Source organism: Manacus candei, unplaced genomic scaffold (genome assembly GCF_025592945.1).
Source record: "Manacus candei isolate 608988 ecotype Guabito, Panama unplaced genomic scaffold, ASM2559294v1 h1tg000019l, whole genome shotgun sequence".
NCBI lineage: Eukaryota > Metazoa > Chordata > Aves > Passeriformes > Pipridae > Manacus > Manacus candei.
In genome coordinates, this window is record NW_026138067.1 from 8093898 (window position 1) to 8114015 (window position 20118).

Sequence of the window (20118 nt, forward strand, 5' to 3'; positions counted from 1 at the left end):
TAGATGCACTTGAGTGGAAATAATGGATTTGATTATGTTTCCCTCTCCTGCCCGTGAAAAACAGTTCCCTTAAGTCTTTTATCTAATATCATGTGGCTTAAGTGCTGAGGCATCTGGTAATTGCCTTACAGGACTATTCCTCATCTAAGAGACATCTGCAGCTTGTGACTCACTAGGAGTCTACTGAGAATTCCTTTACACTGCTTTCCATCCCCAACTCCTAATTTGTCTCTCAGGCTACTCTAAGCAGTATCTTTCAACTTTACATTTTTCTAAGGAAATTCATCAAATGTACTCATGCACAAGGGTAGGAACCAACCTATTGCTCAGAGAAATGCTCTCAGAGGACACACTTGATATCTGTTCATGATCCTATGCTGAGAAATCAGTGTTACTTGGAAGCAGATAAGGTGGGCTGTGCTGTGGGTATTGGCTTAGGTCTTAGTTTGGTGTAGATGCACTTGGTGCATGGAGATAGGGGCTGTAGCAGGACAACTCATAAAAAACCTGTGAGAGGTTCAGCAGAAGCCTCTGCCTCTCTGCTTCCTTGGAATAATGCAGCATAGGTTCAAACTCTAGGTTCAAAACTGGACATCTGTTTGTCAAGTAAGAGATTAATCCAAGGAGATTCTGCTCATCCTTTCTGCATTTCACACTAGGCACAGGGAGAAGACACCCAGTTTGAGCTTGGCATTTGCAATCTAATGCTTGTGCAGAAGAGTGAAGGAGGTTGGAAGAAGTTCTCTGCTGCCTTTGGCTCTCATTTTTATTGCATTGTTTCAAGAAGTGCAGAAATTGCTAATCACTGAAGTGAACTAAGAAGCAATAGGTAAGTAATGTTATATAACAGCTATGCTTAATAAAATGAGAGACATCTGTCAGTTCAAGTTCTACATTTCCCAAGAAGTTAAGAAATAACTAATATGAAACTGCAGCAGAGGCAGTACAGAAGTCCTGTTTCTATAGAAAAAGATGTCTCTAGTAAAAGTATTTTGTTCTGAGATGACATTAGGCTAATTCCTCCTGCCCATTCCTAATAAATTGAATGTTAGTAGTCAAATGACACTTGACCTTGTAAAACTCTGATCACACACTGGAAGAAAACAAAATCTAACAATACAGAGTCTTTCTTATGTAAGTAAATAAGGTTCATTTACCTGTCCCCACTAACCTGATGTTCTATGAGCTGCATTCCAGAAATACTGAGGCAGCCTTTTCTATAATAGCCATTTATCCTGAAAGAGTGCAAGAGAGTTAGAGCACTCAAGAACAGCTGCTGCTTCTGCTTGTTCTCAGGGGTTTGAACAGTAGCAATTTGTTTTATGGGACATGACAACCTCCTGCCCTGCTCATGCAAAGAATTGGCTTTTTGTAAGGCCCCTCTGTGCATGCTCAGTACCAGCAGATTGCCTTTCTTGGCACACGCAGATGTTTCAGAGGGAATGTGCGTGGCTCTATTCTGCCTGACAGCTATTTTATTCATATGGGGCTAATTTGCCTTGTTAGCCATCAGCCCAAGTAAGTGTGACACCTCAGAGTCCTGGATCCAAGTTAACCTAGAGACACTGTTATCCAGAGGTAGCTTCTTGGGAAATAGCCTCTCCTCCCCTTTTCCTCCGGAAAACAAGGGGATGCATATTGTATTTCTTCCTGCAGAGGGAAGGCCTTACTCCACTCCTTGTGCCCACTAGTTCATTTGGCTGATGCATAGGAGCAGAGAAGAGATGCTCAGGCTGCTCCTTCCACAGCCTTGCTCTGTAGGGCAGGGATGTAAAGGGAGGGAAACAACATGTGTTGAGAACTGAAGCAGTGTGGTTAGGGTACATGACCTGCATGAGGTGAACCCATGGCTCTAATTCAGGCCAGTAAAGCATGATAAGGCTTCAAAGAAGAGTAATTGCAATCAATTACTGCATCTAAGGTCACAAGAGACAGTAATTACCTCTCTGATCTCATGTATTACACAGTACAGAGGGTATCTATTATGATTATAATAATTATTATAGTTATTATTGCTATTACTTTAGGAAAACCATCCATCTTGATTTCAAAACTTCCAGGGATGTAAAAACTTTGGTACTCACCTGGTACTTACTCCAACTTGTTTAAACTACCAGTGCTGGTCAAGCTGTAAATCTCTCTGCTGAATTCAGTAGCCCTCTACTAACAATTTCTGGTCTACAGTAAGTATTGATAGACCTAGTCAAGAACATCCTCTTTTTCTGTGTGTCTATCCGTGGTTAACCAATACAGACAAATGGTTTTCACTCTGTTGTGACAAAGGGCTGGAGCTGATAGAGTGCTGTTGATAAGGATTTGCTTCACTGGTGCTGTTTGAAAATGCCAGATCACAACACTCCTTTTGTCCTTTGCTTGTCAAAGACCAGTGTATCATTTTCTGTTGAGCTGCAGATAATAGTATGCCCTGCTTTCCTAGCTTGGTGCTGGGTAATACAGAGATCCTCTCTGTATTATGGATATATACCATTAGACTGCAAAATAACTTAGAGGCAAAAGGTAGTAATTAATCTGCCTATAAATTTCCCAGGAGGGACTAATGTAAGAAACTTGTTCTTCAATATGCCTTTGTTTTAGACCTTGTTTAATCTGTACTTTCTTCCTGCCTGCACTGATATAATTTTCATGGGTAATTACTATAGGAAAATCTAGCTTCATCTCTGTGCAAGATTTATTAACAAATCAAATATGCTATCAGAATGGGCAATGTTGAAAGCGTGCACATAAAAAACCAAGTTCTTAAATGTTACAATCACATTCAACAACCAAGAATTGCTACTAAAATACTTCAGAAAACCAAATTTGTTATAACTGTGAATATAACCAAAGCATAAAACCATTAAAAAAAACCCCAGCCTGGTTCGTCCTAGTGATAGACAGTAACTTTTCAGTAGGCCACTTCCACACAGGAAAATAAGGAGGATGCTGTGCTTTCCCCATATATATATATATTCATATGAACTCTTCTCTTAGCAACTTTTCTTCCATAAAGTTTGATGGCATTAATCAATCCCAATCAATTTGACACTAGGGGCATGGGGGGTGCTAAATGCCGCATATATTGCTACATTCAGTGAACATTAGCAATTGAAAAGGAGAGAGGGACCTTTTTAGTTCTCCATCTGAGAGAACAGCATAGCAACAGCTCATGTCTTTTTAGACACCAGACAATCCAAAGAAGCAGAAACAGCAACCAGATCTTTGGAAAAGCTTCAATTAGCGTTGAGACAAAAATGTACTGGAAGTAGCACTTGCTTCATCCTGCTGTTCAGAGGACTACTTAGCACAGCACATCCCTTGGGGCTTTGCTGGAGGGGCAGGAAACTGAAAGCGCTCACACTGCAGTGGAGATACTGTGGTACTAAGCAAACACAGCTTGGGTCTCCCTATCAGCAAGATCAGTTGCAATTGTAACCTCAAATTTCATTAGCTATATCTGTTTTCAGAGCTACGGAAGAAATACTTGCTCCTTTTGGAGAATTTTGCAGATTGTGGGCCACAGCTCTTGGCAAAACTCCCCCTGATTCAGGGGCAGAGAAGAAACCTCTTTACATGCCATAGTTAATTACAAGCTGTTTGCATTTTTAACTCAGGCTAACAATCCAGTCGGAGGATATTTTTTTTATCATTATTTACTGATTTTTTTATTGTAGGCCAAGAAAATGGGTATTAATCCAAAAAGGTCTGAACATCTCCTCTGGAAAAAAAGAAAGAAGGAACAAAGAAAAGCAATGACACTTAAAATTTCAGAGGAGAGAGAGATTTTATCATGCAGTCACCTCCTGCACAGTTAAAAGTAAGAAAGTGCATTACATCATTTATGAGCTAAGCAACTGGCAAATAATGAAATGCCTTTGTCGATGGGAAGCATGAACTGATACATGCCCCAGATATCTGACTCTGTTAATTTAGAAATTGCTTTCTTCAGCTGAAAAGAAAAAAGTTACAATGCCCAATGACTGCATTTTATTTCTGGTGTTTATGAATCAAATCCACACAAAAATGAGGAAATCAAAAGGCACCAGACAGATGTTGAACTGAGATGGGGATGGTTTATAGTGATGTGATGAGAAGTAAAGTTGTCAAAGACTGCAGTTCATGAATAGTTTTAGATGAACTAAAGACCGGGAGAAATTCACAAAATAATAAAATTACCTGTTAACATTCTTCTGCAAAAAGCTTTAGCTTCTCATTTCATGTATTTTAATTTCAAACTGACATAAGCTAAGCCAAATATTCTGGTTTTGTTGGGAGAAGGCAAAAACCTGAAACTCTTTCTAAAGCAAAGCATCTTGTAGTGCTTGCTTGCATTAACGATAAATACCTTTCTTCTTTAGGAGACATCTATCTTGAAGCAGTGTTTCCCTTTTCATCTGTCTAGAGGCAGAGATCTCTAGACCCAGCCAGAAGGTGCTAAAAGTTGTTTGAAGGTCTGTGCTCATTGCAGGAAGGTCCGTGCTCCTCTGTGTGTGACTGAAAATGTGGTGTTCTGATTTTATTACAGTCAACTGCTCAGCCTGGAGAACAGAAGGCTCAGGGAGATCTTATCCATCTGTATCAAAAACTGAGGGGGCGTGGGGGGTAGATAAAGGAGATAAACCTAGAGCCTTCTCAGTGGTGTGCACTGACAGGGCAAGAGATAATGGGCAAAAAATGAAACACAGGAAATTCTGATAATGATCAGAAAGACTGTGCAGGTGGCCAAACACTGGAAAACGCTGCCCCGAAAGGCTGTGGAGTCTCCATTAATGGAGATATTCAAAAGTCAACTGGATGAACTATGGGCAATCTGCTCTCACTGACTCTGCTTGAGCAGGGACTGGACCAGATGAGCTCCAGAGGTGTCCACCAGCCTCCACTGTGGTTCTGTGAAATGAATGCTTCTTTACCAGTACTTTTTATGAAGTTCTGAAAGCAGCCTGACACACTGAATGTCATCCAGTGATCAGCTCAAAGTAAATGAATAGTCACTGGGACATGTTTCTGAGCAAAGAAAATTATTTAACTTCTAATCAATCTTTATTTTGGCAAATTATTTATCTATCAGCTTGAGAGATAAGATCAGACTATGCCTGTACTTCCCACATGTTTCTTTTGCTGCAGATCATTCAGCTAAAGTTTTCTGAATATCCAAATCTGACTTTTAGATTATTATTTTGAAACATTTTGGATAAAAATATATGAATCAAACTTTTCTGAAGAGGCATATAGACCATTTTCCTACTGCCAGCACTATAAAGATGAATTAGCTTCACTGCAGAAGAACAGAAGGCATTCTGAAGGTTTGCTAGAGATTAGTTTAATTAGCTAATAAACCGAATGGAATACACATATTTCATCGAGATAGCACAAATGCATTATCTTGAACAATAAACTCAGCATTTACATGCAGCTCATGACAGCAAAGAGACTGTGAATAATACGAGAGAGATAAAATGAACAAGAGAGGAGATGCTGAACGAGGAGAGGGGTGAGGATACAGGCAGAGCTGGCAGAGCAGTGAGGACAATTGCCATGATGGTTAAGGTCGTAAGGATATAGAGGTAGCTGCATTTAGCTCAAGCTTTCTTTGCCCAGACTATGCATGAGGCAATTCCACCCCACAAACCACAGAGCTGTGCAGTATGCTAAGAGGCACAGCATATTGCTCAGGCACAGTGCCACACCACGGCAGCTCTGTGCTGCCTGGGACCAGAGCTGGCTCTGTGTCCAGTTAGCTCAAAACCTTGCACAGCTCAAGCAAGGGGCTGTCTGTCCCCATGCACACAGGGGTGCCCTGAGGAGTAAATGCCCAGAAGCATCTTACTTTCTCCCCAGGGTGCTCATGAGTCTGTAACTAGTTCTGAAACAAGCTGAAAAAGGGAAATATATTGTAAAGCAAAGCAAATGGGACATATGAAAACAGAAATAAGAGAAAAAAATTACGTTAATAATCATTAAATAGTCTTCTGCTGGGCCTAACACTGGCTTATAATATAAGAGGGCTGGTACACAGGGCAGAGAAGGACTGCAAGGCTGAGAGAGGTGGGGGGAGTGAAGGAGAAAAAACAGAGAAGAAACGAGATTCCTCTTTGGTACATCACAAAACTGTTGGATTTGTTCAGCTGTTCATGAAGACACTGCCTAAGATCTTGGGGTGATTTGTGCCCTTAGGGGTACTTGAAGAGTGTAGAGTGTCCTCAAATTAATTGCAAAATCAACTTTTATTCTGAAAGACAACAGAATGATGTGAGAGAGAATTTAAGGTCTGTCCAAAGCAATTAAATTCAAAAAAGTCACTAGAAAAATAATTAGTCTTATACAGTGTGGTGTAAGAAACTCCCTGCATCTGACTGTCCCCTCCATTAAAACAGGAAAGGGATAGGAGCCTTTGAACACATGGAACATAACTAGAGGACATATTTTATGAAAATGAGTCATTGCTCTCAAAATCAGGACTTTTTATTATTGATGATAAATTGGCTTACTAGGATAAAGAATGACTAATCTGTAAGAGGCCTGCCTTTGGATTTATTTTTTTTTTTTGACTCACAGTCTTGACTAGCCTCCTGTACATCAACAGCATCAATCAAGCTGACTCAAATCAATTAGATACAAATTGTGAAATCTATTTCCCCAATAATTATTAACTGTAGCTATTAACATTATGAAATCTATATTCCTACCTGCTTGCTGTCAAGACCTTCACTTCCCTCCCATTTCTTCTTTTTAGTTCCATATACTTTCTCTGACAAAAAAAATGAAAAATATTTTTCTTATTTTTTCCCCCTTCTGGTCACCAAGTTAAAATAATAAGATGCACAGGTAACTGTGAATGCTTAAAAGACTTTACTTAAAACAGGAACTAAATCAAACATTGCTCTATATACATGTCAGTAAACATCGTGTATGAACATAGCAATTAGCTTGGGGATCCCATGAGGGAGACTTCAGCCCAAGGTAAAGAAAGATGGTATCTCACTTGAAGCTTTAATAAATTCACATCCTGTGGTGTTTGGATACAGACCTCCTTACTTGGATGCATTGGTTCATCCTGTGTAAGTAAATGACTTTAGTTATTTATATAAGCTTATTATGTGTCCTAGCATTTTTAATGGGACGTAGGGCAGTTTCAGTGAAGAACTCTTAAGTCGTGTACAAACTCTCCATGTCAGTCCTTCAAGGCCTTCACCCTTGCAAAAAAAAAAGCCACTAAAAACCTGTTCTGTTTACTGTAGTAAGTAAGACCATGATTTTAAACCACAGTCTTGAGCTATTACCACTGTGCTGTGGAGCTGTTTATCTCTCTGAGTCACAATTCCTTTCCTTTCATCTTGCTCTGTGCAGGAGCAGTAACTTATTACTGGTCTCAAATTTTATCTCACGCTACTTTGGCCACCCAGCTGAAAGGTAGGCTTAATCCCATTTGAATTGAAGGGAGGTATAAAAGAATTGCATTTTTATTCCTATGCACTGGACCCACAACCAGATAACAGGTAGGACAGCCAAAGAGGAGGAACTAGTTCTTTGTTGGGCCACAGAGCATACACCACGGGCATGCCCATTGACAGATGAGATTCGGGCTCTCAAATGACAATATACAAATGAGATCTCCATGGATATTTAAAAGGATATTTAAGACTCTCTGTGAGAACAGACACGTATTCCTTTTCCAAGGCTCGCGCCTGCACTCTTGGAACTCCAGTAGTGCCATGTGTCAGCTGGACGCTGCCCACGGCCGCCAAGGCAGTGGTGTTTGAGTGGTTCTGTTCACCTTTGTGAAGCTTCTGAAGAACTGTGGAGCTGGCATCAAAGTGTACAGCAAGAATAGCACAAGCAGAAATAGTATGACCCTGAACCACCCCAGACACGAACACAAATGGGAGTTGTCTGGATAGAGAAAGATTGACAGCTCTTTGAATCCAAGCACTAAATAAAGACATACATTTGTGGTGCTCCTAGAATGACTGGTTCCAGAAATCAATGCAGAGATTTGTTTAGCCCAGTATGTGGTATTTTTCTCCCCTTCTCAGACAGACTAATTTTACCTAGAAACTTGCTGTCTGCATTATATCTCCTCTTCTCTTTTTCTGCAGATGATGAGGCATTGTCCAAAACTGACTTAGCAACAGCAACAAGAGAGATGGATTGTCACTTTAGGTTACTCAGACAGTGGTTAAAGTTAATAAAGATTCAGGCTGCTTCTTTGTGCTGCAAATGCTGCACGACAGACCAGCCTGCTGAGGAGCCCAGTTGGAGGTGCTGGGCCCGCGACCGCTCCTCAGACCCCACGGTGGTGGCTGCAGCATCCATTTTCACAGAAATACCACTGGAGAGTGAATGATGTATGAGGTGAACAGTTCCTGCACCCCTCCATTTTTTTTCAGGGGTTGACCATGATCTGTTCCTACCCTCCTTCCCTCCTACTGTCCATGGATCTAAAGCTTTGACCCTCACTCTCTGAATACACTTCTCCTATGCACAACTGCTTCCCAACAGGGGCTGCAGAACAAGGCATAAGGCAGCAGCATATGACAAATGATGCTTTTTTTGTAGACTACGCAGAGCTGGAGGTCAAGCATGCTATTAATAATGCTCTGACTTTTTAAAAGCTGTATTCCCTCCATTTGTTGGCAACACGATTTGAAAGGTCTGTACAAGCCACTTAAAACAGCAGCTGAACAGAGGCACTTCAGCATTGTCCAATATTGATTTTTGCTTCTAACTTGCCTCTTTGCTAAGACTGGTTTCAATATCCTGTGAAGTTTAAGTGAGGATATTTCCCATCCCAATATCCATGCATTGTTATTTGATACCATAGATGAGCCTGTAGTATTTTCCTTAGCAACACGGCTTGGCTCAAAGAGCAAGAGTGCCACAAAATCTCTGTCCTGGACCATTGCTGCCCACATCGAAGAAAGGCTGAGTGGGGAATGAATGGAAGTGGGCTGGAATGGGGAACCCAGTCACCAGCCTGTTCACCAAGCACAACCTGTAAAAAAAAAAAGAGCACAGTATAGGGCTGCTACAGCAGATTATTTCTGCCTCCAGTCAATTGGTCCCAAGGAACAAGAAACTTCAGCAAATTCAAAGCACTAATTGGCATGCTCCCACATAACAGAAGTTTAAAGTAAAAAGACACTCAGGAAATTTAGCAAATCCTTAACCAAAATTAAGGAAACAAGAGAAGCATATGTGAAAATATGAAAGTAAAATAGTAATTATAAACATTGGTTTGTCTAACCATGACAGTGACATAAAATTTAAGAAATTTCCCCACTGGGGAAATTAGGACATATATATATTTTTTTTTCTTTTTTTGAGGGGGGAAGCAAGTGAGATCCTTATAGAAGAGAAAAGGTCATAAGGAAGTGCTCTATATTTATACTACAATGAAAAAAGACAAAGAAAGAACAGGTTTTCTCCTTTGTGGGGAGGGAGACAGAAGCACAATTAAGAATGACATTGAGAAGGCTGAAGTGCTTCAGCCTTTCTTTACCTCATTTAAAAAAATCTAAAACTATTCAGGCTATCCATAGACCAGAATTTATTAAGAACTTAGGCCGGTAGAAGGAAGAAGAGGCTATCTATATAGATACACAATGTATCTTCAAATCATGTGAGACATAAAATTCACCCCAGAGTGCTCAGGGAGTTGAGTAAAGCAATTTCACAGGCATGAGCAATCATCTTTGAGGACTGATGGAGGGTGAAAGTTCCAGAAGACTGGAAAATGACCTCTCAAGAGCTCTTCCAGCCGTGGTTACCAGTCCTGTAAGGAGGGAAAAACAAAGGTAAGACTGTGACTTATTGATTCCTTCTTAAGGAAGCCACAGTGGTGAAACAACTGCTTGGTATTCTCACTATAGGCAAACCATAAAGTTTTGAGAACACAGGGTCAGGCGGGCTCAGATCAAAGGTCCATCTATCACAAAATTGTCTCCGATAGTAGCCTGCAGCAAATACTGCTGTATCTAAAACCAAGTGTAGGGCGAGCATACAGCAGCATGTTCTCTCAGCTCTTAGCAATCAGAAGCTTAGGGATTTACAGAGCTAGAGACTTTGCATCCTTCTGTTAATAGCCCTCCATGACCCTTATTAGCCCTCAACCATTACTAATCAAGAGATCTTGAAAGTGCTGTCTTTATTACATGAAAACAGAAGATAATACATAAAAACTGAAAATAGTTACATATTTTCTACTATTCTGCCTTTCAGTGAACATACTTTTGTTCCCAGCCTGGATATATTGTTATCACGTATACATTCATTTCATGAACAGCTAATCCTTCAGAAAAGAAATACCAAAACGTCAGGATAGCCACTTCATACTATTTACATTCGAGCACAGTTACTCTGGTTAGTTTGTCAGAAGTTGCTTCATGTTCAACCAAATTTATTTTAAGCTATAAAGAGACAAGACAATCTCTTGTACATGGATACACTGCAGTTGGAGAATAGTGATTAAAGAAATTTATTTACATTTCTAGCTGATCAACATACTTTAGATCCTTCTAATGGGAAGAATTGATTTTTTTTCTCTACAAAAGGGACTTAATCAATTTTCCTTCTGGAAATGTTTTATTCAACAATAGCTAAATTTCCCTGCATACGCATCTGCCAAAGCAGAAACAATTATGGAAAAGAGAATCCTTTTGTGCTGATAAAATGATATCTGTTTTATTATTTCAACATAAGCCTATTGATTTTTTTATACTGTAAAAAATCCTCCTTACTATAATACAAATGCCTTCAATGTGCAAAACCTTTTCCAAATTTTTAAAATTATTTTGTACTTTTAAATTAAACTTTAGTATCGTTCTTCAGAAAAAGAAAAAAATATTTGCCTTTTGCCTTTTGGATTATTCTAGTGGTTCTGTACCAATTAAGCCCTTTCTGCAGTGCTGAACTGGGACTTAAGAAGCCTTGGTTCTCCAGCTCTCCAGCTGGCTCTCTGGGCAGAGGAGGTTTCTCGATTCATCTGTAAAATGGGGGCACTGTATATTCTATACAGAGTTTTGGCATCTATGTGCAGGAGACTTCTTGAAAATACTATGTATTGTGCCGTTCAGCATCTCTTCTCAATGGAGATGGAAGAACTTTCAGTGCTATGGGTTATACACTGGGTGCAGGTGAATAAAAAATACATGTGTTAGGTTGTAATGCTCTCGTTCACAACAATGGCCAAAATGCCTTTGAAGTGCAGCTCAGTTAATGGCAATAGCTCAGTATTTTCTACCATATGTAAAGGTGGGCAAATCTACACACAAATAAGCAGAGAGCTCTTTACAAGTCTTTAATATGGCAAGTCTGCAAAAGTATTTTAACTATGATTTTTTATTTAAAATCTAATTAAAACTGCATTTTGGCTCAGTTTATACAGTGGACATTGCATTTCATTTGCACAAATATTAACCAGGTTCATTTCAAATAAGAGTTCTTGTATTGTTTGGTTTTATGCAAATTTATAACACCCACAATTCAATTTAAACTGATAAGAAAATCAGAGTAGGCTTACCTCCCTGCAGTCTACAGGACTCTTGACCTTGTGAGGACTCATAAGCATAAAAAGATATGATTAAGAAGAATCCTTTAAAAAGAGTAAAAATTATTTTGTATATTTGCTTTCAGTTACAAAGCCTCCCAGATCTTTAAGCCGATGGATTTTCATATCTATAAATACATCTACTCTCTTAACCTCTTGCTAACCATCAGTTGCACACCATAGACTGCATTTGGCACCAGTGCAGTCACTGCAGCCAATTTGGCCACCTCTGGGACACATCTATTACTGCTGTAGAGGTAAGAGCAATTCATTGTGAACTGAGGCCCTGTTGTACTCAGTCCTGTGGAAACAGGTAATAAGAGCGGACAGTCCCTGCTCCAGCCTGGACTCACACCCACCACAGCGCTCCCACCCACATGGTGATTCACATGACAGCGGCAGAGAAGGGTCCGATCCTGTCACACTGGAATGAAAAGAGACCATAACCTGCATGGCACACCTTCATATCGCATTTGGGAGGGAGTAGAGTTTGTCAAAGGAAGTTAAGGTGCTTAACTGACATACACTGGAGATCTGAGAGGAACAAAAAAAGCCAGCCAGGAGCAAACTGCAGCTCCCTGGAAGTCCTGCTCAGCTGCTGGTGCTGGTCGCTGCTGGCTCCGCACCGTCACCCTCCCATCGCTGCCCGCTCTGCCACAGCTCTTCTTGAGACGGGAGGTGAAGCTGGCCCACAGACCTCCTGGGAACACAGCTCCTGCCTCTCCCTGCATCCTCCATCACCTCCAGAGCTTTCTGGGGACCCCATGCCCACCCATCATCACCATGGCTGGTGCTGGACCTGGCACCATCTGCCCTCCTGCCCTGGCCACAGCCAAACTGGGTCAAGGTGAGGACGTGGTACTGAAGTGGTCACACTTGTGATGATGGTGAACAGGGGCTCAACACCCACCTGCTGCCACAGCACTTCCCCAGCTGCCTGCTCACACAGCAGCCCTGGCTGCTCCCATTGTCCTTTTCTCTTTTTTGTTCTGGTTGTATGGAGTTGGGTGGGACACATGTGCAGCCAGGACACGATGGAGGTGTGAGCTGGGAACAGGCCGACCCAGGGCGGCCCTGCTGCCTACATGGGCTCCCAGCTGCGGACTAGGGGCTGTGCAAGAGCCAAACACTGGAACCAGTGAGGAGCAAAGAGGCCCAGGACAACAGTGCTCAGCTTCACAGACTTTTATTTTTCACTCTGTACAGAACACGTCTGCGATTGTAATAAGGCATCAAATGCACTATTGAACAGCTCACGATGGACTGTGACGTTTCGCCCTGTTGTGGATCAAAAAGGAGCTTTACAAGATTAAACCAGTTGCTTTCCTAGTCAGTAAACTTTATATTCATCGCAGACAGATTTTTAAAAGGATTACAAAGACTAAAAAACTGTAAACACATAAAAAACCAGCAGCAACCCAGCATAGCTTCCTAGGAGAGAGTCTTGGACATTTCTGCCATGGGGCTGAGTTCAGGTTGGCAAGGAGCAGGTGAGGTTGGCTGTGCCCAGGAGCCATGCAGGGAACCCGCAGCCTGGGGGCTGGGAACCACATGGCAACAGGCCTCCATTCCAATGAATATCCATTCCAGCAGATGCCATGCAGCTCCCAAATGGCCAGCCTTGGCCACATGTGTCTGATCAAGAAAAGGGAACTGAGAACACGGGTTACCGGGGAGCTGTTTGAGCAGCAGGGAGCCAGATGCTGGCTGCCTCCCTACCTGCAGCACAGGCACCTCCGGCGCCCCTCTGGTGGGAAGGCAGAGGCCAGAGCAGAGCCCAGCCTGCAGACATGTCATGAGGTAGAAAACTGGAAAGTGTCACGTCTGGCAGTTAGGGTTGGTCAGAAATGAACTGACTAAGGGTATAAATCCTGATGCATTTCTGGGGTATTCAGAAATCTGTACTTGGAATCCTGATAGTTTAGAGGGCACCTAAAACCCAGTTGGTATATGCCAAAATTTAGATCCCCAAAAAAGAAAGCTCTCCAACGATCCCTGTGACAGCTTTAGCTCAGGCAATGAAAAAGCACCAACAATTCTTCCCACACCTGTACCCTTAAAGCACTTAAATTTTGAGCAGGGCAAATCAAGTTGTGAGGGTGCATGAGAGGGCAATCAGTGTCCCTTGGCCTCAGCCTTTGGTATGGCCTCGTGTGAGGTCCACTGGCTTGTCCACTGGCCAGTGGGCTCATACATTCATTTTCCACCATCGGTCATCAGACAGCAAGTGCTTTGGTTTCTGTCGCACCACACAGCACGAGAACCTGAGAGTCCAGAGGTTTTATATCGCACCACCAACTCACACCATGCTCTAATTTGTAAAGGTGATCAGAGGAATGTCCTGAGAGTTTTTATCTGCTAAATTCCTGCACTCTGAAGGCCTTCCTTCACGTCTTTCTTAGTACACAGTAACACCAAAGTGAAGAAACTGTGTTAGTCCCGTTGTTTGAATTTTCTTACTCCTCACACTCCTGCAGAGTATATATAGATTATTAGGTTGACTAAGGTTTCCTTAAAATGCTCAGAGAAAATTTCAGGGTTCATTAAAGTATTGCAGGCTCATGATCTGTGACAGGCATTTTACAAAGTGTCAGAAAACTTCTCTCTTGATAATAACATACTGACAGTTGGGGGAGAGTTCGTTTTTCTAGTGCTAATAATCAGCATTAAGGCATGCCATGGTTCCTACAAGAAATCTGTGATCCGTACAGCTTTAGCTGTCATCTTTCTGCAGTAATGGAATGTACTCCAATTTCATGCATATGTATCATTAAAAAATAAAAATAATAGCTCTGAAAACCACCACCCTCAGTTTTAGAGCTTCTGTCGTGTAGGTGAGAACAGTGATTCCCACTAGGATCTCAGGCAGGTGAAAGGGTTTTCATCCCCCATGACACCCATCTGCGGCCGCACACTGTCTTGCTCACTCCAGCTCAGCACCATTTACCCTCTCACTTGACAAGGCTTTCCCTGGGTCTGTGGAGGCCATGGCCAACCCCTTCCCATCCTCAGGCCAGGATGAGAAGCAGTGCTGTTCCCAGCACCCCACCTCAAGACATGTGTCAAGCCCTGCAGTCAGCGTCCACATACCCACCAGCAGGCAAAGGTCAGCTAAGGGGGAACTCTCCTCCTGTGTCCTGCTTCCTAGGCTATTTCCTTCCTCACTCTCACTGATCACAACAGGCTGAAGGCTTCTTCTTACATCTGAAAGATATTCCAGGTATTTACTCCAGACATTCAATCCTGAATCCCTGATGACATATCCAGAGGGATGTAAGCTCTCCAAAGACAACTGTGGACATGCTGGTCACTGTTGAGTTACCGCCTGTGAACACGCCGTGTATCATGACATAAACTGGGAAAATCATCTAATAGGCAGCAGCACCTCCTAACAAGGCAGCTCATTTAATTATCCAGTGACACTGAACAAAAGCACCGTCTAGAGCAGCATCTCTTTTGCAGGGCCAGTGCCAAAGCCTGGGTACCACACTCTGCTATTTACAGCGACCAAAGGCATGAATCTGGAGCAGTGCAGATCCTTGAGTCCTCAGTCAAAGGCCAGCAAGCACAAGGGACTGAACTGGCTGAATGCCAGACTTGGGTGCTGCACTCATCTCCTGACAGAAACAGTCAGAAAACAGGGAATGAGTAACCAGGTGGCAAAACAGCGTTCAGTCTCTCCGAGTGAAGAACCCACGTTTCCACCATCCACTTCTTATTCTGAACTTTGTGCTGCCACATATTCCTGGGTAAAGTGAGCACAAAGGACATCTTGTCACCCTTTCCCAAGAGAACTCTTCTCTTGTATGTCACAGTGGGGAAAAAAGTATAATTGAAAAAATATTTAATACTCCTGATATTTGAAACCTAACTCATGACTGAAAAGGCTGTGACAGTGAATCACATGCTTCTACTAAGACTCTGCAGAGACTGTGCAGACAGAGCTCTTCACTCATGTTTGGTTTTGTCAGGGACACATACATATATAATGACAGACATGTTAGGAGGACATATATATATTAACCACTGTTCAATAAGAAGTGACAGTGGTGCATAGGCCAATTTTTGTTGGTTTTCTCAACACTGCAAGAACACACCTTCAATGTTCCACAGAATCTGCTGATGAAATAGCATCAGTGGTACAGGTTTTTAGCTATGGTGCCACAGAACTGTTAAAGTAACATGTACCCTTGATCATCTATGTTAAGTGAGTCTCATGTCAGCCAGTAAACTGCCTGATACTTAACCTTTGTACTTCCCGGTGATTTATTTTTTACAAATAAATTGGGTTTTATTGAACGAGCCTCAGATAGCTCCTTCCTGACCTTTCCTTGCTGGTTATGAGAAAGCTGACAGCCTAGTGACATAAAACTGAAGTTTCAGAAAGGACTAATAAGATGCAGACAGCCCCAGTATAAGCAAAGCCCTGCAGCTGAGCTTGAATTTCTTCTGGCATCTGTATTGAAGGAGAATCAATCTCAGCATACCCATGCTTTTTTACTCTTTGGGTCTTTTGAGACTCCAGACAAGAGCTCTGTTAATTCAAGTTATGGCAGTTTTCATACAAAGACATCTGTCCACCAGGAAATAAACTTCTTTTATATGGGTCACTATAGCTATCAGAAGTTAATGACTATCAATCATTGCTAATCTGAAATGAAATGGAGCCACTGACCTCAAGCTGAAAGAGCCTTTTGTCTCCTACCAATACCATGAGCCATATGGTTTCCTGCCCTTTGCCTCTTATTTTATATTTTAAATAATCATCACTAATTGTACAATTGTTTGAAAAGATGGCAGGGTTATGGCAAGTCATGACCAAGTGGTGTTCTTTCTTCCCTCAATAGAAAAGGGATCAGTTGAAAATTAAAGAATAAAAAAGAATCTCTTTAATGAAATATTAGCCCTGATATTTGATTATTGGTCCTGCTTCTTAACATTCTATCAAGTAGACTGTTAATAATCCTGCAATAATTAACGGCTTCTAAAGTGTCAAGGTCATTCCTGTTCTATATGGAGAAATAAGAAAACTATATAGGCAAGACACCAGTGGAATGTTTTATATTAGGATAAACGAGTATCTGAGGAACCTACTTATCACAATTTTTTTTATTCAGTGGTTTTCATTATTTTGTATCATTTGTATTTCCTCTGACACATTTCCTCTTTACAAGTGCTCATATATTGCAAACATTTGATTATAGAGCTTAAGATAAAACCATTCTTGTCAGACAAACAAACTGCATCACCAGCTATCTTTAGCTGCATCTGCTTTCTTTAATGAAACTTATTTTCCTGTAGAAATGCTGCCTTAAAAATCATGACTACACTAATTATCTATGGCAAGCACATCTTCCTCAACTAATGACAGCTCGAGCATATTATCATTTGCTCCAGACTTCATTCTGAAATTGAAAGATCCATACAGCTTTGCAGACTCCTTGGAGGATGCAAACCTGCTCCTCCGGTACAGCTCCCCTTTCCACATGGACATCATCAACAGGCTGGAGAGCACCACGCCCCCCAGGGTTAAGAGACACAGCCCAGCGATAACACAGCGGTCCAAATGAGCACCAATCCTGGCGCTCTCGTTCTCCAGCCTCTCCATCTCCCGGGCAGCCACAGTGTTGGGATCCACAGTCACATCTCTGGGTACCACGTAGGAAATTATCACCAGCAAAATGCCACTAACCAGGAACAAAATGGCACTAATGAACCCATAGTCAACGGATTTCCCGGCTGCCGCCTCCGAGGCAGCATCTTCCTCCTCGGAGACCAGGGAAGGAGAATCGTGCACCCATTCAGGTGGCAGCTCCCTGCAGGAATGCTGCTGCAGGAGGGCATCCTGGCAATGTCCACCTGTAGGACTGGGGGGACTTCTTGCATGCTCCAGATTTACATTTTCATCCACGTAGGTGAATGATGTCTCGAGTTCCTGGGCACAGCAGCAGGCTTTCTTCTTCCCTCTGTCCTCCTCCCTGGGTGAGTGCTCGGGTGGGTGGCAGGGCTGGGAGCTGCTGGAGGGTGCAAGGTGCTCCTGGGGTGAGGTGTCCAGGGATGAGGGCTGAGGTGCCAGGGGGGGCTCAGCCACAGGGCCCGTCTGCAAGGGCTTGCAATGCCTTTCACAGTGGAGGGCTGCTCCGGGGTCCACCTCACCCCCCTCATGCTGCTGCTGCTTGTAGGGAGGGGAGGGCAGGCTCCAGCTGGTAGTGGTGCCCAGGGGCACCTGTCTGCTCTCCTTGGCCAGGTAGAGAAGCTCCATGCAAGCCATCAACCTCGTCCCGGTGAGCCTCGACTCCTGGGCTACTTCATCCTCCAGCAAGTGCTGCCCCTGACCTGCAGAAGTGGCTTCCCGGTACTGGAGCTGCTGTATCCCAGAAATCTTCTACTCTTTCACCAACGTTTTGTTAGGGACATGGCTTGTGTCAGCTGTTAAATGATTAAACAAATCCTCTGTGACATTCATTTTTTTTTTGGTCTGCAAATGAAATAACAGAGGGGAAAAAACCCAACAACGAAACCAAACCTGACAACCTCATGATGACATATTAATAAACCAAGGAGCAGATAATGCAAATGCAATACATCAGCCTTCCTCTCAACTGATCAAGGGGAGATGACAAACAATGATTGTTTTAACCATGCATTTAAAATTGCAATCCTCTTGCTGATCCAAAATCTATTAGGGAGTCTAATCAACCTTTGACACCATTATCCCATTAAGGCAATAAGTCATCTACAAAGCACAGGATAACCAGAAAAACTGTGTAAAATGTCAGAGAAAAGAGACGTCTGTTGTTTTAGAAGCAAGTAACTTCCCCACCCCCTTCCAAAAAAAGAATTTTACAATCAGATTCACAGACTAATTAGAGAGAAACATGCAAATCCCATGTAGCTCAATAATCCAGGATCTGTATTCTCCAGTAGAAATCTGATAATCCTATGGGAAAAGCAGTGCTTTCCTATAGCAGATCTCCCATTCGATTAAGAGCTTTTGGAATGAAATTATGCCTCAAGGACTGATGACTCAAAGACGGATATTACTCCTCATCTGCAATTAATTCGTTATTACCCCCTTCGCCTGCGCCCCATCCCCCCCGAGGCCGCCCGGTGTCACGGGGCGCAGTCTGCAGCCCCACGGATGTGTTGCATGCCTAGGAAACACATGTGCGCCTACAGCACATACGTGATCGCTCACAGCCGCTGCTCACTCACGCTCTTCTCGGGACCTCAGCGAGAACCGGCCACGCTGGGGAAAGCGATGCCCGCCGGCGCGGGGAGCAGCGGGATCCACCCGCCACCGAGTAACCCGAGCGGTACCGAGGGTACACAGGCACACACGCACAGGCACACACGCACTGCCCGGCAGGCAGGAGCACGCCGCCTTCTCCTCCTCCTTCTCCCCGTGCTCCTCCTCCTCCTCCTCCCAGCGAGGCTCTCACCTGCCCGGCACACACACACAGACACACACTGACACACACCGACACACACCGACACACACCGACACACACCGACACACACCGACACCTACCTCCCGCCCGCCTCCGCCCCCGCCGGCGCCCGCCCCCGCTATGCCCAGCGCCGCGGGGCTCCCCCGGGCGGCGGCGCCCGGCCCGGCCCGGCCCAGCCCAGCCCAGCCCAGCCCAGCCGGGCAGCGGCGGGGCGGGCGGGCTCTCTGCGGCACGCCGGGAGCTGTAGTCCTTGGGCGGCGGCGGCCGCGCCGCTGCGGCAGCGCTCGGAGCAGCGCTCGGAGCAGCGCACGGAGCCGCGCCCGCCCCGCGGCTCCCGGGGCGCTCAGCATGTCCCTGCAGGGACACGCTGCCGGCGTTCCAGTCACCGCACTGTCCCCTCCCAGCGCCCGGTTCCTGGCACGTGCCTGGAGACGAGCTTCAGTGCAGCGAGCCCTGTGCGTGTGACTAGCTCGGTCATCAGCCAGACTTGTTTTCCGTGGTCACGGGAGCTCGCGACTTACTCCAGGGAAAGATAAAAATCAGATTCTCAAATGATAAGTGATAAAATCGGATTCTCAAATGGTCGCAGCACTCCCGGACCTGAGACTTCAAGAGACGTACTCGCTGCTGCAAGACTTACTGGAAGATCGCAGAAGCTCACTCCATGTTGGCAGACTCCACACGCTTCCCCTGGCCGGCACAAATGACTATTAAAAAAAAAAAAAAAAAAAAAGACTGTTGCCAAGAAATACATAATGAAATGAATGAGCATTTAGTACAAACCTTCACTGACCTTTCTTGATAGTTCTTTATCTGAAGTGATAAACTAGAATATGAAAATAAATTGTGGAGGAGCAGGAACTGGAGGTTTATCAGAGCTGGATACTATGTGGTTGGAGAAAGACCAGTTTCTGGGGGAACAAAGAGCATTGGTGGAGGGACCTTTCTAAGGAGCTGAAATGAGGATGCACATGGGAAGTAGAAGTGAGCAGCACTGGGCTGCATGGCAGCTGAATAGGAAAGCAGCTGAGTAGGAAGGCAGGGGCACAAGATGGAAAGTGAGCTGGGAAGGAATCAGAAGAGAGAAGGACAGACTGTCTGAAGGAGTTGTCCTGACATCAGACG

General features: G+C 43.6%; 1 protein-coding gene across 4 annotated transcripts; it reads right to left on the reverse strand.

Annotated features, from left to right (window-relative positions):
• Nucleotides 1–12712: 12712 nt before the first annotated feature.
• TMEM74 (transmembrane protein 74) lies at nucleotides 12713–19851 on the reverse strand. Of its 4 annotated transcripts, none has more exons than XM_051785326.1 (2): nucleotides 19787–19851; nucleotides 12713–17971 (listed from the first exon to the last, which is right to left on the reverse strand). In XM_051785326.1, exon 2 carries the CDS (start codon nucleotides 17811–17813, stop codon nucleotides 16872–16874), a length of 942 nt encoding a protein of 313 aa, XP_051641286.1. In that variant the 5' UTR covers nucleotides 17814–17971; nucleotides 19787–19851; the 3' UTR covers nucleotides 12713–16871. The 4 variants fall into 4 exon arrangements, with proteins under 4 accessions (XP_051641286.1, XP_051641285.1, XP_051641284.1 ...); XM_051785325.1 differs by having other exon boundaries at nucleotides 19777–19819; XM_051785324.1 differs by lacking the exon at nucleotides 19787–19851 and adding an exon at nucleotides 19074–19138.
• Between the last annotated feature and the right edge of the window lie 267 nt (nucleotides 19852–20118).

Excerpts from the sequence above, each read along its gene's own strand:
- TMEM74 (XM_051785326.1), bottom strand. The coding sequence starts at position 17,813 with ATGGCTTGCATGGAGCTTCTCTACCTGGCCAAGGAGAGCAGACAGGTG.